The sequence below is a fragment of the Hemiscyllium ocellatum genome, chromosome 26, assembly GCF_020745735.1.
Source record: "Hemiscyllium ocellatum isolate sHemOce1 chromosome 26, sHemOce1.pat.X.cur, whole genome shotgun sequence".
NCBI classification, from domain to species: Eukaryota; Metazoa; Chordata; class Chondrichthyes; order Orectolobiformes; family Hemiscylliidae; genus Hemiscyllium; species Hemiscyllium ocellatum.
In genome coordinates, this window is record NC_083426.1 from 12,099,896 (window position 1) to 12,127,594 (window position 27,699).

The following is a 27,699-nucleotide window of genomic DNA, read 5'->3' on the forward strand; positions in this document are numbered from 1 at the left end:
GGTAGGTTCTTTATGCAGAGAGTAGTGGATGCATGGAATGGGTTGCCAGCTGTGGTGGTGGAAGCAGAGTCATTGGGGACATTTAAGTGACTGCTGGGCATGCACATGGATAGCAGTGAGTTGAGGGGTGTGTAGGTTAAGTTGCTATATTTTACGGCACAATATCGTGGGCCCAAGAGCCTGTTCTGTGTTGTACTTTTCTATGTTCTATGTTCTATAGTTCAGGCAGCAGCTATGGACAGGAAGTAGAATTAATGTTTCAGGTTGAGTAACCTTCTTCAGAACTATTAGTAGCTCGGAAATGGTGGTATATGACTATTTGCAATTGTTCCACAGAAAGGGCACAGCAGACACGTGGAGACTATTTAAGAAGCAGTTGTTGCAAGTGATGCATGAATTTGTTCCTCTGAGACAGGTAAGAAGGGGTAAGATTAAGGAGCCTTGGATGACAAGAACAGAGGAACTTCTTGTCAAAAGGAAGAAGGCAGCTTACGTAAGGTGGGGGAGGGGTGGTTTAAGTGAAGAGATGGAGCCCAGAAAGAAACCAAAACAGTCAGGTAGATAAAGGGCTCATGGTAAGCCCAGGAATAAGAAAAGCTGATAATCAGGACCATAAATCAATGAAAATGGGCTGGCTGTGCTGAAATTAGCTTATGTTATGACAAGGGGAAAGTGAGGCTGGTACAATTGCAACATTTAAGATGCATTTGGATGGGTATATGAATAGGAAGGGTTTGGAGGGATATGGGCTGGGTGCTGGCAGATGGGACTAGACTGGGTTGAGATATCTGTTCGGCATGGACAGGTTGGACTGAAGGGTATGTTTCCATGCCGTACATCTCTATGACTCTATGTCATGATGTACCGGATAAAGAGATGTAGGGAGAGGGCCTGAGTCGAATTGGAGCAAGGAATGTCCCACGTACTCCACAAAGAGACAGACTGAACTGGGACCCATGTGGGTATCCATGGCCACACCTTTAACTGAAGAAATTGAGGAGACTTAAAGGAGAAGTTGTTCACAGTGATGACAAACTTGGCCAGGCGAAGGAGAGTGATGGCGGATGGGAATTGGTCAGGCCTTCATTCCAGTAGGAGGTGACAAGTCTTCCTATTCATATACCCATCCAAATGCATCTTAAATGTTGCAATTGTACCAGCCTCCACCACATCCTCTGGCAGCTCATTCCATACATGTACCACCCTCTGCGTGAAAAAGTTGCTCCTTACGTCTCTTTTATATCTTTCCCCTCCCACCCTAAACATATGCCCTCTAGATCTGGGCTCCTCGACCCCAAGGAAAAGACTTTGACTATATATCCTATCCATGCCCCTCATAATTTTGTAAACCTCTATAAGTTCACCCCTCAGCCTCCGACGCTCCAGGGAAAACAGTCCCAACCTGATCAACCTCTCCCTGTAGCTCAAATCCTCCAACCCTGGCAACATCCTTTTCTGAACCCTTTCAATTTTCACAACATCTTTCCCATAGGAAGGAGACCAGAATTGCACGCAACATTCCAACAGTGGCCGAACCAATGTCCTGTACAGCCACAACATGACCTCCCAAATCCTGTACTCAATACTCTGACCAATAAAGGAAAGCATACCAAACGCCGCCTTCACTATCCTATCTACCTGCGACTCCACTTTCAAGGAACTATGAACCTGCGCTCCAAGGTCTCTTTGTTCAGCAACACTCCCTAGGACCCTACCATTAAGTGTATAAGTCCTGCTAAGATTTGCTTTCCCAAAATGCAGCACCTCGCATTTATCTGAATTAAACTCCATCTGCCACTTCTCAGCCCATTGTCCCATCTGGTCCAGATCCTGTTGTAATCTAAGGTAACCCTCTTCGCTGACATCATTGGTGCTACTTCTCTCTCAGGTCCAGAGTTAGAAAAATTTATCAATTTCACTTCCATTTTCCAGCCTGCTCTCTCTTTCACTTGGTACACCTATCTTTCTCAGTGTTCACCTTCCCCCATACCCCTGGCCTTGTCATAACATGAGCTGAAAATGTGTTACTGGAAAAGCGCAGCAGGTCAGGCAGCATCCAAGGAGCAGGGGAATCGACATTTCGGGCATGAACCCTTCTTCAGGAATTCCTGAAGAATTGAGGATGGACGTGTGAAGGAAGTGCATGTCTATGGTGAAGAGGAGGAGCCTGGTGCCCACAAAGTGGAAATTCTGAAACTAATGTAGAGTATTACAAGAATCACAGCTGTAAGTGAGAAGGAACTGGATAAGGGGAGGGAAAAAAAAATCAAATCATAGTAGAAAGAGATAGTTTCTGTGGAGCAGAAACAAGCAGAAGCCATTGGGCTGACCGGAAAATCTCATCATCTCATCAAAGGTTCCATTCCGGGCCCTTGCAGCCTCAGACACAACATCGAGTTTAATAATTTAAAACCCAAACATCTTCCTCGGTATTCTTTCTCCATCCCCACACTCCTGGCCCTGTCATGATATGGACTCCTTTCAGCACTGCCAACACATTTTCACCTACTCATGGTCCCCATTATCAGCTTTTCATCCTCCCAGGCTTACAATAGTTATCCCTTTGTCTGCCTAACTGTCTTTGTCTCTTAACCTATTCACTTACACTTTCAGCTTCATTCACACCCTATCTTCAGCATGCATACCACCTTTTGTAGCTACGAGCAAGTCTGAAGAAGTGTCACTGGATTTGGAACATTGACAAATGCTGTCAGACCTGCTAAGTTTCTCCAGCAGTTTCTACTTATGCTTCAGATTATTGTATCCAGCAAATGTTGTCCAATTGCAGATTCCGTTCTAATGTTGCAGATTTTGCAAGACTGGGATTATGGGGTACATTCAGCTCCTGGTGGTTCTGCTAACAGCAGAAAGGATATGCTATTTGATATCATCACCAGTCCTGGGAATGTTTTACCAACAAAACAGGCATTGTGTTGGCATGAAAATTAATATATCACATTACCCATGTGTGATAAATATGTCTTCTATGGAGTGATATCTAATTTGCTCGCCCTTTTGGTTTGTTAATGAAATAAATGTGATGTGTGTATTCTTTTAACCCAAATTAGATAGTGAGGTAAAATTGTGCAATTTGAGTGTTTAATTAAATTTTCACATTTGTGATGTGTTCAGGAATAGTGGTGACTGATTTCCTGTGCACTATTCCAGTGAGTTGTGACAATATGGAACTTCCTGTATCTGCATTACACTACAAGACCAACTGACAATCCTGTTATGATAGTATATCATTCCAACTCAGTAAAAGTGAACATTTTATTTCAATCATTAGCTTCCAGTAAATGAGTATTTCTCATGGAACAATCTTTATGTGTTCATGATATTTACAAACTTAGCAATTGGCATAATTCATGATAAAAATATCAAGCAATTCAAAAGTAAAACAAAAAGACTTGAAAGGCTGGTAATCTGAAATAGAAACAGAAATTGCTGGAAACTCAGCATGTCTGGTGGTGTCTGTGGGAGGAGAGTAGATTTAATGTTTCATGTCCAGAAGACTTCTGCCGAAGAGTCACTGGATCAAAATGTTCACTGTGCTTTCTTCCTTCAGCCAGACTTGCTGAGTTTCACAAGCAATTTCTGTGTCAGTTTCAAACCATCCCAGTTGTGCAACCAGGAAGCGCAAGAACAGTAGGTTAACACTAAGGTGCAGTTAGAGACACAACAACTTCAAAGAAAAGGCTTTTGTTTTTGTTTCTTCCTTCCCCAGTTTGGTGGTCAAGTTGATTTGATGACAAAGTCCATTTTGTTCTCTGAAATCAGTCAAGGGGCATGATATGATTCAGACCAAAAATCCCATTCACATATACGTAGCCTGGGGATCTTCACACTTTGGTGTCGTTATGGCCATCTGCTTCATTGAGTGCCTGGAAAAGAAAACATTTAAGGCTCCACTTTCATTGAGCACAAGGTATCATTTCAAATGTTAGTTCTGAAAGGAATTCTAGAACTGGCAACAAATCAGGCAAAGTTTGTGATGGACTGGACGTGTGTCGAGCACACACTCGTCCCTCCCTCATCAGCAGTTACAGTATGTGTGAGAAAAAATGTAATCGGTGTTACCTTGCATTAAAAGAATATCATTTTCTCACAGGTTGACACCATTTCCCTGTAGCTGTGCTGGTGGAGTATCGACAGCAATGATTCTCCGCTGTAGTAAGTCTATTTTATTGGGGCCAGTCTGTATAATTCACAGCAACAATTGCATAGGGTCTGTGACTGAACAACTTGGTGTTTGAGGAGATAAAAATTAGTCCCTTATTCTTGTCTGAAAGCAAATCTCTCTGTCACCCAACAGTAATGTGCCAAATTTTTTCAACTTTCAAATTTCTTTTCTTCTGATTTCTTCTCTCAATTGTTTTATAACAATAGACTGGTATTTGAAAGTGTTCTCTGACAGAGGGTTATATATGAATGTCACAACAAATAGCCCATTCAACTTCTTGAGATTATTCTTGCCATTTCATTACATAACAGCTGATTTGTAGCTCCATTTAATATCATTTCACATCCTGTAAGTCTCTGACCAAATATATATCGAATGATTTCATTTCTGTAATTTTCTATTGACTATGTGTTCATATACTTTTGGACAAGCATATGGACATTTATGGAATAGTGTAGGTTAGATGGGCTTCAGATTGGTATGACAGGTTGGTGCAACATTGTGGGCCGAAGGGCCTGTGCTGCGCTGTGATATGTTCTATGTTTTGGATGGGACAGTTCCACGTTTCCATGACACCTTGTATGGCAAATGCTTTCCAATTTCACATGTGCATTCCTCCATTCATGAATTATTTTAAATATGTATTTTATACAGCAACCAATATCTGTTATCTGGATAGTGCCTTTATGATATTTAAAATGTCTCCTCATGTTTCAATTTTATTTCTGCTCATTCAAATACTCCATTGAAAGTTAAAAATACAGAAAAATTGCCAATCCCTAATACTTTTCACAACAACTTGATTTAGAGATGCCGGTGCTGGACTGGAGTGCACAAAGTTAAAAATCACACAACACCAGGGTATAGGCCAACAGGTTTAATTGGAAGCACACTAGTTTTCGGAGCGATGCTCCTTCATCAGGACAATCACCTGATGAAGGAGCGACGCTCCGAAAGCTAATGTGCTTCCAATTAAACCTGTTGGACTATAATCTGGTGTTGTGTGATTTTTAACTGAATATCTTAACTGAATACTTTTGAAGTATAGCCATTGCTTTAATGTTGGGTTTACAGCAGCCAGTTTACTCGCAGCAAACTCCCACTTGTGACAAAGAACACAATCAGTTTTTATGATGCTGAAGAAGGAAGATATATTGATGAGGATTCTGAAACTAACTCCACTGCTCTCTGAAATAATCTCATGAGATCTTTTACTTCAATTCAATTTGTAGAGTGGCCTCGGAATTTAGGTCATTTTCTGCCCTGATCGGTTGCAGAAATTTTATTGTTTACAAACCATCTGTGCTTCAAAACGGATAAAATAATTGTTGAGCTGATGTATAATTCTGCATTCTAGTACAAATGTCTTCTTTCAGACTGTCAGTCTTTAATAACTAGATCTTTTAGAATTTGTCATCCCTGATGATAGGTTTTTGATCAATAGTTGATTTTCCTGCTCCTCAGATGCTGTCTGATCTGCTGTGTTTTTCCAGCACCACTCTAATCTTGATTCTAATTTCCAGCATCTGCCGTACCCAACTTCACCTTTTAGAATTATAGCAGAGATGTTTTAACAGGAGTTCCCAAAGTGTGTGCTGGCACTTTTGCTGTTGAAATGGCAATCGCTATCATTTGTTTTTGAAACATCATTCATGTGAGGAAGCAAACATACTACCATCCACCTCAGCTGTGAGTGAAACTGTGTGCTGTGTTTGAGTAAAAAGATGACTCCATGTGAAAGGAAGACAGAAGCAGTGGAGAATTGATGACTAGGGTATACAGACTGAGATTCGCATGCTTCCATTAAAACCTAAAACATGAGACCATCACCGTTTCTGCTTGTTAGCCTTTTGTTGAGTTTGATAAAATCTACACTTTCTCTGTAAATTCATTGATGTTGCAACTGCATGTGCAGAAAAAAAACACCCTCTGCAGGTACCGCATTACCTATTCAAACTTTCAGATTATGTCCCCCTGCACTAGAATTCCAAACAGTTTCTCCATTATCTATATGTATCCAAACAATTCCCTAACAAGTTAGAAATAGCTTAATCAAGCCTGTTGTAATCTTTAAAAATTCAAGGGAACATGAGCCAAATTGATTCAATCTATCCTCCCAATTGATCTCCTTAATCATTGGCTCATTAATTTACACTGCACCCTTTCCAATGCCAGTAGTTCTCTCCTGGGTTTCAGTGAGAAATCTAAATGCAGAATTCTCAAGGGAATCCGATTAAGATTTTATGCAACTCAAACATCACTTCCTCATTTTTAATTTTCAATTCCTCTAAAGGTCAATATTAGATTATTCTCAAATTATTTCCTGCATTCATACACTCCTTTTTGTGAGGTATGTCGTATGGCATACTTATCATGCTACCTGTCCACATATTCCAGTCTCTCAACATTAAGAAATTATTTTGATCTCAAACCAGAGAAACTGTGGATGCTGGAAATCGGAAACAGAAACAAAAATTCTGAAGAAACTTGGCAGATGTGTCAGCATCTGTAGAGAGAGAAACAGAGTTAACATTCTGAGTTTAGTAAACCTTCTACAGAATTGAAGAAGGACCCAAAGCATTGACTCTGCTTTCTCTTCATAGATTCTGCTAGACTTGCTGAGTTTCTTCAGCAATTTCTTTTTGTTTAAGAAATTATTCTGACTTGTCTTTATCAGATCCAAAAAAGATGAACTTCTACTTCCCCATTGAGTGCCATCTGGATAAATCTGCCCTTTCTCTGTTTTGTGATGTTCTGTTCCCATCCCAAGGAATGCTCTAGATTCAGAGCACAGTCCTCTCTACAGTGATATTGGCTTTTCTATGTCATGTGGAGTTCTTTGACTGGGACTGAGGGTTTTTGGCTTCATAATCTACAACATCTCAGTCTCAAAAAGGGATAGATTTTGACTGTGAAATTGATTGGCGACTGTGATTCCCATCTGTTTGTTCAGGTGCCTAAAACTGTCGTGGCATTATTTTGAAGAAGGGCAGGGGAAGTTATTCACAATCCTGCTCTAACCCAATTATTTATTCAGTTAGAGTCATAGGGTCATAGAGAGGACAGCACAGAAACAGACTCTTCAGTTCAACTCATCCATGCTGACCAGATATCCAAAATTAATCTAGTCCCATTTACCCATACTTCACCTGTATCCCTCCAAACAAATCCTATTCATGTACCAGTATGGATGTGTATTGACTGTTATAATTGTACTAGCTTTCACCACTTCCCCTAGCAGCTCAGTTGTCCCTTAGGTCTCTTTTACCCTAAATTTATGCTATTGAGTTCTGGACTTGCCCAAACCAGGGAAAAGATCCTGTCTATTTACCCAATCCAAGCCCCTTTTGATTTTATAAAACTTGAGAAGGTCACCCCTCAACCTCTAAAGCTCCAGGGAAAACAGCCCCAGCCTATTCAGCCTCTCGTTATAGCTCAAATCCTCCAACCCTGGCAATATTTCTGTAAATCTTTTCTGAACCCTTTCAAGTTTCACAACACCCTTCTGATAGGAAGGAGACCAAGACTGCACAGAATATTCCAAACGTGGCCAAACTAATGTCCCGTACAGCTGCAATATGACCTTTCAACTCCTATAGTCAGTAGTCTGACCAATAAAGGAAAGCAAATTAAAAGCCTTCTTCACTATCCTATCTGCCTGTGACTCCACTTTCAGGGAACTATCAACCTGCACTCCAAGGTCCCGTTGTTCAGCAACACTCCCCAGGATCTTACATTATGTGTATAAATCCTGCCCTGATTTGCCTTTCCAAACATAGTACCTCATACTTATCTAAATTAAACTCCATCTGCCAATTCCCAGCTCATTTGCTCATCTGAACAAGATCCCATTGTACTCTGAGGTAACCTTCGCTGTCAACTACACCTCCAAGTCAAATTTCCTGACTATTGTTTGTCACCATTGTCTTACTAGACCATAGAGGCTACTCTGTCAGTACAGAGAATTGACTGGTGGTGAGTTAACCTGAGGGCCAGCAGGCTTCAGGCAAGGGATGAGGTTGAGAAGGAGAGTCCTCAAAATGTTGATGGGAACTGAACCCATGTTGTTGGTATCATACTGCTTTGTAAACCAGCAATCCAGCCAACTGAGCTAAACCAATTTCCACCTGACCATTATCCCCATATTATTCTTACAGATAATTGAGATCTCCTTACAAATTTGTTTCTTAATTTTTTCACTGACTATTGGGGGTCTAGAGCACAGCCCACATAAGGTAATCAACCCTTTCTTATTTCTCAGTTCCACCCAAATAACTTGCTAGAAATTCCTAAGAATATCGTCCCTGAGAACAGTCGTAATGTTTTCCCTTACCAAAAATGTCACTCCCCCTCCTGTCTTGCCCACCTTTGTATACTTCCTATAGCATTTGTATCCTGGAATGTTAAGCTTCCAGTCCTGTCCATTCCTGAGTCATGTCTCTGTTATTTTTATGATATCCTAGTCTCATGTTCCAAATCATGCCTTAAGTTCATCTGCCTTCCCTGCTTGGCCTCTTGCATTAAAATAACTGCAGTTTAATAATCTCATTCTCTGCTTTGTTCCTACCTGCCCTGACTGTTTGACTTGCGTCTTTTTGCAACCGTCTCAAACTGATCTCTTTCCTCACTATCTCCCTGAGTCCCACCCCACCACCTTATGAGTTTAAAACCTCCCAATCAGCTCAAGCAAATCTCCCTGCCAATTTATTAATCCCCTTCCAATTCAGGTGCAATTCATCCTTTTTAAATAGATCACTTCATCACAAAAGAGATTCCAATGACTCAAAGATGTGAATCCTTCTTCCCTACACCAGCTCCTTTGCCACACCTTTATCTCTTCATTGCTGTGTTTCTTTCTGCGTGTATCAATCCTCACCTTGTTGAAAATACTGATGATAACATTTCAAAGGCAGCTTTTTGAGTTTGTTTAGGATGTCTTGAAGACAAGAAAGTCGTTAATTATCACAACAGCCATCAATCTTAGAGTGAAACAATCATATATCAGAAGTTTACCCTCGACTGATATTATACTGATTTCTTCTGGGTGGATGAAGCAACAAAGTTTAAAAAATTACAACTCCATCCAGAATGAGGAGTCAACTTGATTTTCCTGCTTGATATCAGTAACACGTGTTGGCTGCAACATTTTTTTTTCGTGATCTGATTTACATTATCTGTGACCAATATCGTCAAAAGAAGTGGAGGAGTGTATCAAAGTACATGATCCCTACCTTAGATTTTCTTGTAAACAATGTCACTGAAACAGCACAAATCACTAGGACAGCAAAGAGCACCCAACGTATAACACTGTAGATGATGTAGCTGAGCAAAAGAGAATAAATAAAAATTGTTTGAAGGAAATGGGATTGCTTTCTGTTTGAAACAATTATTAACTGCTTGTAGTCTAACTTTAGCATATATTAACAATTAAAGCATTAGAGTGAAGAGACCTTATCTGAAGCATTAAACTCTGCTTTATTTTGTCCTAATTTGATGATCATAATTGTCTTTCATGCATAATCAAAGTTCATTTACAGCTTGTTGTGGAAAAGGTGGGAACATCCCCCCCCAAAAAAATTTAAGAAGGTAGCCCATACTCAAACTTTTTTAGTTGTTCAGGCAGATGTAAAGTGAATATTCTATGGTAGAAACACAAACAAAAGAAAACAGAGTTTAGAATAACTTAATTTGAAAACCCAACTGACGCAATAACACCTACAACTTAATACAGAGCTGTTCTGATTGCCTGCAGCATCCCATGAACACCCGCCATAGCAAAAAGGTAAATTCAAGCACAAGTTCTTGATGTCAGAGGGAGAGAGAGAGAGGATCAGCACGGAGTCTCTTTTGTTATTCCAGCAACTTCTCTGGATTCCCAGCAAAAACTAAATCAAACTAGAAAACCCCTGAACTAGTAGAACTGGCCACTTCCCTTTCATTGTACAAGTGTTTTAAAACAAAAAAACCTAAAAGCCCTTTTCCCTGATTGTTGCCTTCGGCAGTAACCATTAGTTATAATCGAAGTGCTCTAAACTCAGACATGTCAGAATCTCCTATTGAAAAAAACCAAGGACAACATAACCTTGTTAAGGGAGCAGCATCATCACACAGTGTCCACAAATAAGAAGTGTAAAATTAGGCATAATTTTACATGTAAGAGCATTATAACCTGATCACCTAAGGGAAACACTGCACGGGGTCAAGTGGCAATTGTGAGATTTCTCTCAAGGCATAAGAATATTCAAATTATCATCACTGTACACTGCTTTTACACATCTACTTTAGGAACAAGCTAGAAGCAGAGAGTACTAATTCTCAGTTTGGGAACAATCTGTAAAGGGAAATAATATGGATGAAATGAGAAAGAATGCAACTTTTCTTACAGAGCCATTTCCAAAATAGGGAAGGTTAAGGAAAATAAGCAATACCGGACTGTGACAATGATTGTTCTATGAAGTAGGGTTAAAGGTGAAGTAAGTGAAAACTGAAACCAGCAGCATGCGAGGATCAGCAAACTGGAGATGTTTATCTTAGAATCGTACAGTACAGAAGAAAGTCTTTGGCCCATTGAGTTTGTATTAATAAAAATACACTACCATCTGCACAAATCTAATGTACGCTAAGTTTCGGGGGGAGCATTTCAGGAGTGGCGATCATAATACTATGAGTTTTTAGATACTCATGTGTAGGGTTTACAGCAGTCCTCAGGCAAAGGTGTTAAATTTGGGGAAGATGAACTACAACAATATTAAGCAGGAACTGAAGAATGTTAATTGGACGTGGCTGTTTAAGGGTAAATCCACATCAGGTGTGGAACTACTTCAAATGGCAGTTGAAAGAAGTTCAGGAGCGACAGGAGTGAAGAATAGCTGTGGCAAGTTACGTGAACCGTGGAATGACTTTAGTCAAAAAGAAAAGGGAAGCATACATAAGGTCTAGGAGGATGGGAACTGATGAAGCCCTTGAAGTATATAAGGAAAGTAGGAAAAAAACTTAAACAAGAAATGAGAATGGCTAAAAGGAGTCATGAAAAGTCGTTAGCAAACAGAATTAATGAAAATTCCAATGATTTTTATACCTATATAAAAAGCAAGAAGGTAGACAGGGAAAGGGTTGGCTCACTCAGGGCAAAAGAGGGAATCTGTGTAGGGAGCCAGAAGAGGTAGGTGAGGTCCTAAATGAATAATTTGTATTCACCAAAGAGTAAGAATTGGTGGAGGATGATCTCAGGGAAGGTAATATCAAGTCTCTAAGCCAATTTGCTATTAAAAAGGAAGAGTTATTGTGTTTCTTAAGAAGTATTAAGGTAAATATGTACCTGGGTCCTGATGGGAGCTATCACAGAATATTGAAGGAGGCAAGAGAACAAACTGCTGGAGCATTGACAGGCATTTCTATATCCTCTTTAGACACGTGTGGATTTCCAAAGGACTGGAGAACAGCCAAAGTTGTCCCATGGTTTAAAAAAGGGTAGCAGGGATAATCCAGGAAATTACAGGCCTGAGAGTCTCACATTGATGGTGGGGAAATTGTTGGAAAAGGTTCTCAGGGACAAGATCTACAGTATATGCATTTAGAAGCAAATGCACTTATTAGTGATATACAGCATGGTTTAGTCCCTCACTAACTTGACTGAATTTTTGAGGATGTGATGTAATGAAGTTGATTGATGAGGGAAAAGCAGTTGATGTTGTCTACATGGATTGCAGTAAAGCCTTTGACAAGATCCCTCAAGGCACATTGGCATAAAACGTGAAGTCACATAGTATTGGTGGTAAGCTGGCAAGATGGATGCAAAACTGGCTTAGTCATAGGAAACAGAGGGTAGTGGTGGAAGGATACATTTTGGAATGGAGGGTTGTGACTAGTGGCGTTCCACAGAGACCAGTGCTGGTGCCTCTGCTGTTTGATGTCTACATAAGTAATTTGGAGGAAAATGTAGCTGGTCCTCGTAGGTTTGCAGGTGATACAAAGATTGGTGGAGTTGTGGATATAGTGAGGAGGATTGTCAGAGGATACAGTGGGATAAAGATCAGTTGGAGGCATGAGCAGATAAAATGTAGATGGAGTTTCATCTAGACAAATGTAAAGTGATGCATTTTGGAAAGTCATGTACAGATGGAAGATATACAGCGAATGCCATAATCCTTAAGGGTATTGATATGTAGAGGCATATGGGCATGAAGTTCCACAGATCACTGAAAGTGGCAGTGCAGGTAGATAAGGTGGTAAAAAAAGGTCGATGGCATGCTTGCCATCATTGGAAGGGGCATTGAGTTTAAGGATAAACAAGTGATGCTGGAGCTTTATAGAACCTTAGTTCAACCGCACTTGGAATATTGTGTACTGTTCTGGTCACCACACTACCAGAAGGACGTCAATGCTTTGGAGGGGGTACAGAAATGTTTTATCAGGATGTTGCCGAGTATGGGAGATTTTAGTCATGAAGAAAGGTTGGATAGACTGGGTTTGTTTTCACTGGAGTGCAGGAGGTTAAGGGCGACCTGATAAGAAGTATCTAAGATTGTGAATGACATGGATTGAGTGGAAGGTATAAGGCTTTTTACCCAGGGTGGAGGGGTCAATTACGACGGGTCAATTACAAGGGGACACAGGTTCAAGATTTGAGGACAGGGGTTTAAAAGAGATGGACGAGGCAAGTTTTTCAGACAAAGGGTGGTGAATCCCTAGAACGTGCTGCCAGAGGAGGTGGTGGAAGCAAACACAATAGCAGCATTCAAAAAGCACCTGGACAAATACATGAATGGGAACAGAATGTAGGGATACAGATCCTGGATGTGAAAGCAGTTTTAGTTTGGAAGGGCAAAATGTGTCAATACAGGCTTGGAGGGTGAAAGGACCTGTTCCTGTGCTGCATTGTTGTTTGTTCTTTGTAATTCCATTTTCCCACACTAGGCCCACAATCTTGAATGTTATGACACTTCAAATGCTCATTCAAGTGTTTTTGCTTCTTATTCTTACACCACCACCCCCACAAAGGTTACAATGTCTGATAATAAGCTCATAAAATAACATGGTGTAAATCCAGCCATCATAATCATTCTGATAAATTATTATCTGGGATAGGAAGCAAGCTATTGTAAACCCTTATGACAAAATATTTATTTATTCTCATTTGACAGCAATGCTAATGGTAACACTCAAATGAAAATATTATACCTTTTGCTGACAGACGCAGGTCTTGAAAATGTGGTTGAAGTTATTGTTGATATGGTTGATGTTATTGGAAAAACTTCACAACTAAATTCAAATCCTGCTGAGAAATGGGGAAAATATTAAATTTCTTCTGATTCTGAGTCGCAGTCATTCAAGAGAGGTCTATTCCCAAATGGATCCTAGGGGCTTTTTTGGGGTGCATAATGATTTAATCTTTATGTAATTTCCCTTGTCATATGATATATAATGTTGATATTGATCTTTGATTTTCTTTGGCAGTTCATATCGGAATATTCATTAGCTGATTCTTTCTATTTATGGGGCAAAATATTGATTTAACTATGGTCAGAGGAGTCACCTGACCAACTCAGGTCAAAACAGATATGGATTAGACAAAAGACAGCATGAACTAACTTTTGACTCAAACAACATGAAAACAGTCATCCCCTATGGGAGATCTGGAAAGGTCAATATCTTCTATTTGAGTTACACCTTTCAGAGAATCTTCTCATGGTGAAGATAAAACATCACCAATAATTTTCTGAAGTAGAGTCATGGTTGTGTTGTAAAGAAAGATGGAAACCAACTGGTGCACATATAATATCACAAAAAACAATGATATAAATCATCAGATAATCAGTTTTTGCATGCTGTTGGTTGGGGAAGAAAGATTGCCTTGAAATTATAATCTGGTCTGTATGGGTGTTCATTTGGAGATCACCAGTAGGGTGTGCATTCCACTAATATGTCCAGAAAGGGGAGTCTGCTGTTGTCCTCCTCTTCTTGAATGAGCTTTATTTTGGTTAGGATGTGGTGGTGGGATTCTTCCAGTTGTGTGCATTTAAGGATGACAAACAAAGGATAACAGCAACATCACAGCACCCACAAATGAAATTGCATTAGGACACTATTTAAATGAACAAGGATATAGAATATAGAACATTACAGCAGTTCAGGCCCCAACCTGTGAAACCAATCTGAAGCCCATCTAACCTACCTTATTCCATTTTCATCCATATGTTCATCCAATGACCATTTAAATACCCTTAAAGTCGATGAGTCTACTATTGTTGCAGGCAGGGTGTTCCATGCCCCTACTACTCTGAGTAAAGAAACTACTTCTGACATCTATTCTATACCTATCACCTCTCAATTCAAAGCTATGCCCCCTATTGCTAGCCATCACCAGCCAAGGAAAAAGGCTCTCACTGTCCACCCTATCTAGTTCTCTGATCATCTTATATGTCTCAATTAAGTCATCTCTCAACCTTCTTCTCTCTAATGAAAAAAATCTCAAATTCCTCAGCCTTTCTTCATAAGACATTCCCTCCATACCAGGCAACATCCTGGTAAATCTCCTCTGCAACTTTCCCAAAGCTTCTACATCCTTCCTATAATGTGGCGACCAGAACTGTACGCAATACTCCAAGTGCAGCTGCTCCAGAGTTTTGTACAGCTGCAACATGACCTCATGGCTCTGAAATTCAATCCCTCTACCATTAAAGCTAATACCCCATATGCCTTCTTAACAACCCTGTCAAGCTGGGTGGTAACTTTCAGGGACATATGTACATGGATATTGAGATTTCTCTGCTCATCTACACTACCAAGAATCTTACCATCAGCCCAGTACTTTGTATGCCTCTTGCTCTTTTCAAAGTGAACCACCTCACACATTTCCACATTAAACTCCATTTGCCATCACTCAGCCCAGCTCTGCAGCTTATCTATGTCCCTCTGTAAAATGTAACTTCCTTTGACACTATTCACAACTCCACTGACCTTCATGTCTTCTGCACATTTCCTAACCCATTCTTCCACACCCTCATCCAGATCATTTATAAAAATAACAAACAGCAGTGGCCCCAAAACAGATCATTGCTGTACACCACTAGTAACTGAACTCCAGGATGACCATTTCCCATCAGCCACCACCCTCTGTCTTCTTTCAGCTAGCTAATTTCTGATCCAAACAGCTCAATCACCCTCAATCTCATGCCTCTGCATTTTCTGCAATTGCCTACCATGGGAACCTTATCAAACGCCTTACTGGTTATTCCTAATGAAGGGCTTTTGCCCGAAATGTCGATTTCGCTGCTTGTTGGATGCTGCCTGAACTGCTGTGCTCTTCCAGCACCACTGATCCAGAATCTGGTTTCCAGCATCTGCAGTCATTGTTTTTACCTAGCTGAAATCCATATACACCACATCAACTGCTTTATCCTCATTCACCTGTTTGGTCAGCTTCTCAAATAAGTCAATATGGACACACTGCAGCAATCCAGAAATCCAGAAGGCAGAACAGGAACACTTATTCAAGGGATTTAAGTGGAACTGGTACTCCAAGAAGACTATCCTCTGATATTTACTCAACAAACCCAAAGAAGAATATACTACATGATCAGACATGATAGTGACCATACCGTACATCAAGGAAATATCAGAAATGACTATCTGACTACTGAGACCCCCAGGGATTCAGTTTGGCCCACAAAACAGTAAACATCTTTCAACAGCTCATCACAAAAGTTAAAGACCCAATACCCGCATCCAACAGGATGAATGTTATCAACAAGATATCCTGCAAGGACTGTAAAAAACACGACATAGGACAAACAGGAAGAAAACTGACCATACAAGTGCATGAACATTAGCTCGGCACTGCCAGACATGACCAGTACACTCTCATTCCCACCCACGCAGCCAATGAAGGACACAAATCAACTGGGACAATGTAACCATCCTAGCACAGGCAAAACAGAGACATGCTAGAGAATTCCTTGAAGCCTGGCACTCCAACCAAAACTCAATCATCACACATATTGAACTGGACCCCACATACAAACACCTAGATACAGAACCAAAGTATCAGAAAACAGAGATACAAACGCCAGGCGGGACAGACCTCCAAAGCTTCACCGCAGGCGACAGAATGCCTGAAGAAAAACGCATCAGCTTGCCAAATTAATCTACAACCTCACCCACAGCCTGAGCAACAAATCTTTCCAAAAGCTCTACTTTACCCCTGATCAATTACTTTGTTATAGGAGCTAACATAATTGTTGCCTCATCAATTGCAAGTTCTCTGCTGAAGATAAAAGTCTTATAACTGTATATGTAGCAGATTATGACGAAAGAGCAGGTTCCATTCTAGTTGGACATATTACTTGCAATCATAAAATCCTATGCACTTCTCTATCTCATTTTGGTGATGATATTCACTTCATGTCGATCAATTGCTCACTGACTGGTGAATGGAAACAACTAGCTCAAGTTTACTTCATCAAAACCTATTATAAAATGATCAAATTTGACAGTACAGAAGGATGCCATTCAGCCCATCAGATTTATAATGGCCCCCGAAAGAGCTACCCAGCTTGGCTCAATCTCTCACCCTATCTCCATTGCCCTCTAAATTCATCACAACAGCTGGAGGTTACATTTCAGAATTCCACTTGTGTGAAACAGGCCAAGTCATTTTTAAAGATTTCATCATTTTTAACTTCATGGGATTATGGAAGTTACTCCAATGTTGAAGCATTTCTTTGGAATATTCTCCTCCATTTCTAATGAAACATACAACAATGTCCCTGTTTCTAAATCTTGAGAAAATAAACAGGGTAAATTTGACCCGTTATAGCTTATGAATGTCTGAAGGAATTTGAACTACAATCTGTTGGATAAACTTTGATAAAAAAAATTATTATCATGCTGTTTGTTTAAAGTATTACTTACTACTGTTGTGGATTTGTGCCATATAACTGCAGATCACATCTGAGCTGTGGATGACTGACACATTAACCATTTCACTGGATTTCATTCCCTGAGCATTTGAGGCTGTGCAGTAATATTGATGATGTTGCTGTGTGAAGGACTGACAACGTAGATCCAGTTTATTGGTGTCAGAGACCTTTGAGTTTTTAGATGAATACTGTTCATACCATGCGTACTGAATAGGGAGCGATCTTTGGTCAGATTCACAGGAGGCTGACATTGCGCATGGGAAATTTAATGAAGGTGAAAATGAAATTACTGGAACAGATACCGCTTCTGTGAAAAGGAAACAAACATTTAAATATTGGTTGTATATGTAGAAAGGTAATGCTCATGGATTCGCAGTACTTGTCTACCTCAGCCAGTGCCTGGCATGTTGAAATTTCACCAAACCTTCTCCATCTCGATATTGTGCCATCCTTCCAGAAGCCTGAACTCTCAAGACCAGTATAAGTTGAGGAACTGAACAGGACAACAACAAAAATACTGAAAACAGGTCAATGTGAGATTCAGTGCTAATAATTTTTCTCAGTATAAGATAGAATTGGTATACTTTAACAGTATTTAATTGCAGCAACAACCAGCTCATTAATGAGCTGGATTTTCCATTCTGTCTAGAAGTATGGGCAGTGGGTAAAGGTAAATTCACCAGAATGAGATGACTGACGGTGAGTTTGATCTGAGTGTCATCACAGCTCAGGCAACAAGCTAAGTTGACAAGGCAGCCCCTTCATGTAGCTTCAGTTCATACAGGAATTGAACCCACACTGTTGCCATTATTACTGAATTGCAAACTCACTATCCAGCCAACTGAGCTAACACATTCACAATAGCTCAGTGCTCTGCTGCCATCTCAATTATGAGTCCTTCCATCACATAGCCCTCAGGTACAGTGACAAGAACAGAATTTGTAGTGGTTCTGAAGCAGTTTCCATTGTTGTCTTTGTACCACAGTCAAGAGGTTTTGTGGTGGTCAGTAGTGATGTAGGCACAATAGGAATTCATTTTGGTTGAAATGAGGAATAGCAAGAGAGAGAATTAATGGATGGGAGTCATTTATCGGGCACAAAGAGTTGTATCATTGAGGGGCAAAGTATAAATTTAGAAGTAATGGAGGTGTGTATGAAGAGCATTATAATTGTCATGGGTAATTCTAATCTGTATCTTTTCTGGGCAGTGGAGAGAGTTAACATGGAAGATGAATTTGTAAGGTACACAGGGTTTGTTTCTTCATTGCAGAATCAACCAGGCAACACCTTTTTCAGATCTAATAATGTGTAATGTCCTAGGGTTATTAAAATAAACTAATAATTAATATTGCCCTGGAGGTTAGCAATCGCAACATGATAGAATTTCAAATTCAATTTGAGGGAGAGCACTTTGGGTCTCAAATCAGTGTCCTCGACTTAGGGGCAATTATAGAGGTATGAGAAAACATTGTTGAATGCAGTTTGGGAAACAGACAAAAGGGAAGTCAGTGGAAGAGCAATGGCAGACATTTACGCAGATATTTCATAACCCTCAGTAAATGTTTATTCCAGTCAAAAAGACAGACTTGGTGAGAAGGATGAACAAAGATTGCCAAGGAGAGTACCCAATCAAAGATGAAAATGTGTTGCTGGTTAAAGCACAGCAGGTTAGGCAGCATCCAAGGAATAGGAAATTCAACGTTTCGGGCATAAGCCCTTCATCAGGAAGCTGATGAAGGGCTTATGCCCGAAACGTCGAATTTCCTGTTCCTTGGATGCTGCCTGACCTGCTGTGCTTTAACCAGCAACACATTTTCAGCTCTGATCTCCAGCATCTGCAGACCTCATTTTTTACCCAATCAAAGATGAAGGCATACAAAGTAGCAGAAACTAGTGACAGACCAGGTGAATGGAAATATTTTAGGAAACAGCAAGTGACTATAAATCTATTAAAGAGCGAGAAAATTGATAATGAAATGAAATTAGTAAGAAATATAAAATATAACATCACGAGCTACTACAGATACATGAATATCAAGAGAGTAGCTAAAGTAAACATGGAATCCTTTGAAGATCATCTGGAGAATTTATAACAGGGAAACAGAGAAATGGCAGATGAGATGCAGGAGCAACAGTCACGACATTTTGTTCTTCTCACTGATATTCAGTCTCATGAAATGCACTGATTCCATGGGATGAATGTATTTCATTTCATTTATCCTTCAATCTGCGATATCTTAAGTTATAGATTAAGAGAGTGCAGAACAGAAATTTAGTTCACTCGTAGAGTTGAATTATTTTATGCTGACCTGATAAATTGTTTGATTATGTGTACCATCCAGCATACTAGGCAGCCTATGAACCATGCTGAGTTCCCAACACTTGGATTAATTCCAACTTTATCATTTTCTGAGAATTTGTGTAATATGTAATAAATTGAGACTCACTGCTTTTGTATTTATAATTCATCAGCCTTAGCCTGAATTCAAGCATTTAATTGTGTGATATCTAATAAAGATCTGATATGATTTGATTTGATTTATTATTGTCATGTGTACCGAGGTAAAGTGAAAATATTGTTTTGCATGCAGTACAGGCAGATCATAACACACACGGTTCAACACGTGATGTCTGACTGTAGTTATATCTCTTAACCAACTAAGTATGTTAATGATCTTTTTAAAATTTTCTCAAAATTTAACTTTTCATGTTCAATACTCTGACTATTTGCAACTATTAATAGTAATAACATTGAACCAAGTACAGAGGGAGCAAACTGTGGTGATTTCATTCCTGTGGAATATACTTATCAATAGCCTGAAGTTAAGCAAATTGTATATCGCATACAGGATTGTGCACAGTTTGGTTTCCTTTCTAGAAATGACGTACTTGCTTCACAGAGAGTGCACCAGGAGCTCATCAGATTAATTCCTGGGAGAGTGGAATTATGATGCAGGGACGCTGGGTCTACATTCCTAGGAATTTTGAAAGTTAAGGGGTGGCCTTATTGAAACTTAAAACAGAGTGTGACAGGCTGGATACAGATAATATGTTTCTCCTGCTGTTGAATGTAAAACCACAGGACCTAATTTCAGGATAAGAGGGGAGGTTATTTAACTTTGAGCTGTAGAGGTAATGGAGACTCAGTTTTCTGTCTGTTTAAGATTGAAATTGATTGATCAAAGTTACAAAGTTAGTGTGACAAGGTGATATTGAGGTGATCAGCAGCCGCAATAATACACTGCCAGGTGAGTAGTAGGAGTAAATAGGTTAGCCAAGTTTAAGAGGCATTTAGGAAGACTCATGTACAAACAGGGAATAGAGGAATATGGACCATACATAGGTAGATAAGATTAGTTCAGAATGGTATCATAGTCTGTACAGGCATGGTGGGCTGCAGGGCCTGTTCTGATGATGTCCTATATTTTATGTTCAAATTGAAAGGTGGAGCAGGCTCAATGGGCTGAATGGCCTCCTCCTGTACCTCAGGTCCTATGTTTGTTTTCTTCATTCATGAGTATCGGCATTGCTAGCCGGCCAGCAATTACTGAGGGTCTAGACTATTTTAAAGTTAGTTAAGGCTCAATCACATTGGTGTGGGTCTGGAGATATGTGTAAGCCAGACTGGGTACGGATTTCCTTGCATGAAAGCCATCAGTGAACCAGAAAGATTTTTATGGGAATCAACAGTAATTACATGGACACTAGCGATTAGATTTTAATTTCAGATCATGTGGGCGGCACGGTGGCACAGTGGTTAACACTGTTGCCTCACAGCGCCTGAGACCCGGGTTCAATTCCCGACTCAGGTGACTGACTGTGTGGAGTTTGCACGTTCTCCCGGTGTCTGCGTGAGTTTCCTCCGGGTGCTCCGGTTTCCTCCCACAGTCCAAAGATGTGCGGGTCAGGTGAATTGGCCATGCTAAATTGCCCGTAGTGTTAGGTAAGGGGTAAATGTAGGGGTATGGGTGGGTTGCGCTTCGGCGGGTCGGTGTGGACTTGTTGGGCCGAAGGGCCTGTTTCCACACTGTAAATCTAATCTAAAATGTTGTGAATTCAAGTTTCATCATCTATCACAGTAGGATTCAAAACTGTGAAACATTCATCAAACACTTCAGTTGAGAGAAAGGAAGAAAATCAGTGAGACACTTACCATAAGATACTTGTAGCGTTAGGGCAAACTTTAAATCAAGGCCAGGTCGAGCTATCCCACAGCTGTACCATCCTGTATCTTCCCTGTGAAGGTTTTTCATTGTAACAATAAATACTCCTTGTGCCTTGTTATCTTTAAGTGACATTCTTCCTCACTGTCCCTCTGGATTGTCTGTTTTCACCACATATGTACATTGATTAGTACCATCATGACACCAGTATTTCATGTTTTGCTGGTACTGTTTGTCATAAGAACAATTTATTGTAATCGTTTTTCCCACAATTCCTTTTACTTTCTTTTTCGCTGACAATGCACCTGAAGCTGGGTAGACAACATTTCATAAGTTGAACAGGGAAGAAATACTTCAAACCAACACATTTTAATAAGAATTAGCCCTGTAGATAGGAATATCTCAAGTACATCTATTAACACTGTTGGATTTCTTATAGTTTATGTTGAAAGGAAATATTAGTACAGTGACTTGTCACAGCCTCAGAATGTGACAGATCCTATGGTTTTGTCTCGTGGGAGCATTTAGAGATTGATAACTTTCTTGACCCGCCTGCAGTAATCAAGAGCAGGGAACCTGGAAATTGGGATTCAGTCACATTCTGTGGGGTTTAATTCCATGGATAATGTCTTGTGTTTGCAGGTTGATCGTGGAGTTGGAAAGTAGAAACCTGCTTCTTGGGTTGAGATGTTGGTGGCTATATGAGGTTGGAGGAGATCAGAAGGATAGAGAAGGGACTTCCTGATTGGTCGCTGCTGGCCAAGGGAAGACACAGGATCCATCAATGAAGATGAAAGATACAATACCACTGAATCAATACCCTCAGTTCCACACCTTCTTGAAATGTCATAGTTCTCAGCCAATAGGTGAATTCAATGAAGCAATTTGAACTAATTAATATATTTAAAAGCCAAAATGCCTCCCTGGAGCCTCCATCAAGCACATTCCGTGTCTTGACTCTTCCAACAGAATGAGAATTGGGTGGGTTGAGATTCAAGCTTCTTACAATTCAAACCTCAGCTGCTAACAGCCCCACCTGCTTCCAAAGGGTTAAGGTATATCCCTTAGTTACAATGGTTGTGGTGACAGCTGTGGCTTTGTATTGGCACCCTCATGTATGTGCTAATACGTTGTTGATCAAATTCCACCCACAGCTGAAGATCTCAGCTGTCATTCTAGATCAGTTCTGGATTAGTGGTGCTGGAAGAGCACAGCAGTTCAGGCAGCATCCGAGGAGCAGTAAAATCAACATTTCGGGCAAAAGCCCTTCAGATCAGTGCTGAGGGACGGCGCTTCACTTCCAGGCCATGTGTGTCATCTGGTATCCTCCCACTTGTGCCACGTTTTGTAGTAAGAGTCAATTAATTGGTTGGAAAAAGGGGAGGTGGAGACTGTCCCATTTCCACTTTGTTGAGTACTGTTATTGAAAGGCTTTCCGCTCTGACCTCAACTGAGATCAATTCATGGCTTCATCTTGCTGCCATTGTTATAAACTCAGTGGCAGCTGAGGGTTCAGTATAATATCTAAACTCAGCCATGTTTGCTTGTGGGTTCTCAGGGGGACTCTTATCCAAAGCCCCTCAGTACCTGACCAAGAGATCTTGCTTCAAGAGGGTTGGTCGCTGGGATTACCTGCTGAAAGCCTCCAACCCTTCCTTGCTGCCAATAATCTCCTTCTTCATGCCACTTTCCCAATAACCTATGCCCCATGAGACCTCTTTCACTGTGACTTAGCTGTCCCTGGCTCTGTGCTTATTCAGGAATCTTGGTTTGTTGAAATACCAACGATCGTCAGCACCTCCCAATGGCATTCAGGTCCTGAAGACCTGCTGCCTTTGGTGTCAGGCTCTCCATCACTAGGTCCCCGATTGGAGGGGAGGGCTAGTTATCATCTGCTGAGATTATATCAAGATGCACAGGCCTCTGGGAAAGAGGTATTGTGAGGGTCTCACTGGCTTTTCAGACAGCGACTGCAACCCCATATTTACCCTCTAATGTGGACAGAAACGTTCCTGTGTGGAAAAGTAACCAAGGTGTAATTTTAACAAGAACAGGAAAATACTTCACAAGATGCTCGTTAACAATTACTCTTCATCCAACAATCACTGAGAAAACAGATTATCTGGTTATTCTCATCCACTAACTGGGAATCTTCCTCTGCACAAATTCATGACCATTTCCTCATCATTACAGAAGTTCAAATAAATAAATGACTGTTGTGTACTTTGGTACATCTGGAGTTTTGAAAGGTTCTATGTGAATGTGAGTCTGTGTTCATAATGGCAACAACAATTGAATTTGAGATTTTCTCCAATTCATTTAGCACTGAGGAACTGAATTTCCAGCCTCTCCATTGTTGGCTGTTATCAAGTGCACTGTGATTGAAACCAAGTTTGCAACTGGCTTCCTCTTTGTAGGAATCTACAATGACTACTTGGTACCACGTGGCAGGGAAAGAAAACACTTACTGGTCTAACTAGAAGTGACTGTTGCATTGAACAAGAAGTAGCTTGCTGCCCATGAGGTAGTTGGTTAGCTTAGTTGGCTGGATGGTTGATTTAAAATGTAGAGTGATGCCAACTCTCTGAGTTTAAATTCCGCACTGGCTACAGACACCATGAAGACCTCCTTGACCTTTCCCCTTGCCTGAAGCATGGTGATCCTCAGGTTAAATCCATCATCAGTTCTCTTTCTCATGAGGGAGTAGCCCAAAGGTCATAGTCATACAACTCAGAAACAGACTCTTTGGTCCAACCAGTCCATGCTGAACATAATCCCAAACTAAAGTAGTCCCGCCTGATTGCTCTTAGCCCATAACTCCCTGAATCTTTCCTATTCATGTTCTTATCTAAGTATCTTTCAAATGGACATCTTCTACTATTATTGCCTATTAGCAACAAGTCACATTGTTATGAGAAACACTGTTATAGAGACTATGCATAGGATCTCTATATATGGTCATAACATCTTTGAGATCCTAAGCTGTTCACTGACAGGTCCATGTGGTTCATCATAGTGGGTAATGTGACTGGCACACATCTTTATTAATCTTTTCATATCCTGTAACAACATCTTTAACTGCAGCAGGATTTGGAGAGGGAAAACCGTGTAGTTCCTTTCTATGTTCTTGTTGCATGAAGTTTTTCTTTATTCCTTATGGTTTGTGGGTGTCATTGGCCAGATCAGAATTTAAAGTCCTGCATTAATTGCATGGAGGATATTAGTGTCAACTGCATTACTGTGGGTCAGGAGTCATGTGTAAGCCGGACTAGGCAAGGGCAACATTTTCCACTGATGTTCAGCAAGGGAACGTGAAGGAACTTGAAGCAAGTTCCTATAGAATTGTGAATGAGCTGGGATATGGTCAATTTTGTATCAGAATGGGGTAAGAATTCCAGTAAGGCCCGTTTCTGCGTCGGGAGAAACTTGCTATATCTTTTGTGGATTTATAGTGAGGTATTTGTCTCAACAAGAAGCGATGATACACCAGTTAAGGAGGATTATAACTTGTAAATGCCTCATTAATGTCACAACTCACCTCATCAATATTTAACTTCTGCCCTTAGTGAGTATGTCTCACAAGCTAGCCATCGAGAATTTCAAAATGGTATCAGAGCAGCTAACTAGCTAAATCATGCTCTTCACTTGCTCTTGTTGAATACTGGGCACCAACATGTCACTGCCCATTCCATGGGCTTCAGTCACACATCAACAGACATTGACACTACAACTGGTGCCAGTCTTTAAGAACCCTCATGGTACATCTCCAAACCATTTACTGTACATATCTGGACTTTAACACTGCACAAGCAACCATGATTGTAATTTTGTAGTGAGGGACATACGCCCAGTTCATGGACTAGACCAGGCTGCATATCTGGCCTGTTTGTTTGCACTCATTCCAAACCTACCTGGATTCTTATAACATCCAACTTGCCTCTCCATGCCTTGTCTTTTTGCATACTACTCTCTCAGTCCGAGGTACCAGGCTTATATTACTTGTGTCATGCCTCACCATTTAGCATAGGTACAAAGTTTGGAAGCTCATAATTGTCAGGTGGTCTCAATCAAATCAAGAAGGATAGCCTTCTCTCAGGTGTTTCACAGCACAGGAAGTCAAGACCAGTCTCTGATACCAGACTAGAGTTTTGAACTCAGTCTGTCAGCCACTTGGGAGGTCACAGTTAGGATTTCATTCATTTAAGGGCTGAGAAGCTGAATATCTGACAGCCCAGCTCCTGTCTTGACTCTTTCTGCCCTACTGTGAACTGTTACCCTTCTGGAAGGAGAGAGAGTTCGGTATTAAGGGAGATGAAAGATGATGACACAGCTGAATTGTTTTTGGTGTAGATAGGAAATTATCCCAAGTGAGTGAGCAGGCAAAGCAGGGGATGTTCAGGGATAGTGGTGCCTGAGTTTTGGATGAAGGATAACGATGAAGGCAGATGCTGCAGGCAACAGTGAGAAAAGTGGAACATGAGCCTAGGTGGGAGGTGAGTAGCAGAGAGAGAGAGAGAGACAGAGAGGTAGGGAATATGATGTATTGGGCAGAAGATAGTGGGACTCATACTGGAGAAGTGGAGAAGCTTGTTGACTTTCTTTCTATCATGCTGTATCTTCCTCCAGATGGCAGAGACTATACTGGCCAATATGGCAACCTCAGACCAGATTGGCAACTTTAGACTAATGGTATTTGTCTACATCCATAACAGGCATATTGAGATATTGCAGGTACAAGGGATGGCAGTCTGTTTGCAATATTTGTTGACTTGTGAGTTACTTCTGATTTGGTTAAAAGCAGCAAGACATTTCATGATGAAAATCTGTCTGAAAGCCTCAATGCAACTGACACTTAGCCCAGGGTTATTCTCATTACATTAGGGCAGCCAGTATAAGAATAAGACAAGGAAAGTAATTATCTTATGGTAGAAATGTTTCAGTGGGACAGGGTTCAGATTCCAGGCAATGTGAAGTTGTCAGAGGAGGAATGACCTGTAGAGGATGCAAAAATGGTCTTTGAACATGTAATAGACTAGGTTATCTTGCTGAGGAGGAACTTGCAAATGGGGAAATAGTTTATACTGAAATAGAAGACCAAAAATTGGGTGGAGAAGCAGAGAGAACAGCAAAAACATTGCAGAAAGGATTAAAAACATTAAAGGGAAGATAAGGTAAGAGAAAAGAAGATAAATCAGATCAGAAAGACAAAGTATTGCAAACAGGAAGAATGATAGACTGGAGCATGTTTCAGTTGAAAATGCAGAAGTACATTTGGTCAGTTGTGAAATAGGTTTTTGTAAATAGTAAATTAGAGGCATGGTTTGTTATCAACAGGCTGAATGCAAAAGAAATCAGATTCGTGATGCAGGATTGGGTGAGTTTAGCATTCTGGTGAGAAAACATACTTGCCATTAGTAGCAGAGAAATGGGTACGATTCATTACAATTCTGTTGTAGCAAAACATTTTAAGGTTAATATAGAATTGCAGGGATAAAAGCTAAACTGAGGTGTTTGATGTTTAAGAGTAAGAAGAAAACAGTTTTTTATATTGTGAGTAATATATGCAAACAGTTGATCAGTGTTACTGTGACTGTTATAACAATATTTTATCAAAGTGCTTTAAATAACAGAAACAATTGCAAACTCAAGACATTCCATTTTTACCACTGCAGACTTCTCTGTATATTGGACAATAGGATATTCAATCTTTTTTACACTTTAAACAGGTTTTTTTTTGTTTTGATGTCTACCTAGATTATCAAACAATGGTATGATTCTTATTAGTTACTAACAATCAATACTCTGGTTTACAACATAGTGATAAATATTTCTGTGGTCCAATTGTGCAGTTGAAAGGCTACCGGACTTTGCCAAAATATCGTTCATTATTGTTTGCTGGTTCTTTTAAACCATTTCATGCCTCCAAGTACTTTAACATTTCTACCCTATAAGCCATACACCAGATTTAAACAAATACAAATTATTTAGCTTTGACCGACACTCACCAGGCAGGGAACAAATTAGAAGAACGAGACTCCACATATCTTATTCACAAAGACCTGATCACTGCTTGTCCTCAGTCACCAAGCTCTTAGTTCTGATATTGAAATAAATGCCTGATAGAACTGTGGTAATAATTTAAAAGAAGAAGAAAATAACAGGAAGCCCAGTGATGAAACCATCGTGAAGCAGATGATGAAACAAGTACTGAAGAAGGAGGGGCAGGAGTAGGCTTTACTGTCACTTGAACTTGCCCTGCCATTCAACATCACCTTAGCTGATCATTGACCTTCAATCAATTCTCCACCCTTTTTCTATATCCTTGATTCTCATAGCTGAAAATCTTTTTATTTCATCCTGAAATAAATTCAATGATCAAAGCATCCACAATCAAACTGACCAGAGATTTTCAAACACTCATTCCTTGAAGCCT

The 27,699-nt window shown here is 40.2% G+C and overlaps 1 protein-coding gene across 3 annotated transcripts; it reads right to left on the reverse strand.

The window, feature by feature from the left end:
* Positions 1-3,363: 3,363 nt before the first annotated feature.
* LOC132828343 (uncharacterized) lies at positions 3,364-27,351 on the reverse strand. Of its 3 annotated transcripts, none has more exons than XM_060845365.1 (6): positions 27,272-27,351; positions 21,257-21,577; positions 17,096-17,410; positions 13,364-13,457; positions 9,415-9,505; positions 3,364-3,884 (listed from the first exon to the last, which is right to left on the reverse strand). In XM_060845365.1, the coding sequence occupies exons 2-6, from the start codon at positions 21,399-21,401 to the stop codon at positions 3,843-3,845; spliced, it is 687 nt and encodes a 228-aa protein (XP_060701348.1). In that variant the 5' UTR covers positions 21,402-21,577; positions 27,272-27,351; the 3' UTR covers positions 3,364-3,842. The 3 variants fall into 3 exon arrangements, with proteins under 3 accessions (XP_060701348.1, XP_060701347.1, XP_060701349.1); XM_060845364.1 differs by having other exon boundaries at positions 13,364-13,460; XM_060845366.1 differs by lacking the exon at positions 9,415-9,505 and having other exon boundaries at positions 13,364-13,460.
* Positions 27,352-27,699: the final 348 nt, after the last annotated feature.

Coding starts and splice junctions, on each gene's coding strand:
- LOC132828343 (XM_060845364.1), bottom strand. CDS start 21,401: ATGTCACTTAAAGATAACAAGGCACAAGGAGTATTTATTGTTACAATG. Junction 17,411..21,256: donor AACGCTACAAGTATCTTATG/GTAAGTGTCTCA, acceptor TCCTTTTCACAG/AAGCGGTATCTGTTCCAGTA. Junction 3,885..9,414: donor TGTTTACAAGAAAATCTAAG/GTAGGGATCATG, acceptor TTTCTTTTCCAG/GCACTCAATGAAGCAGATGG.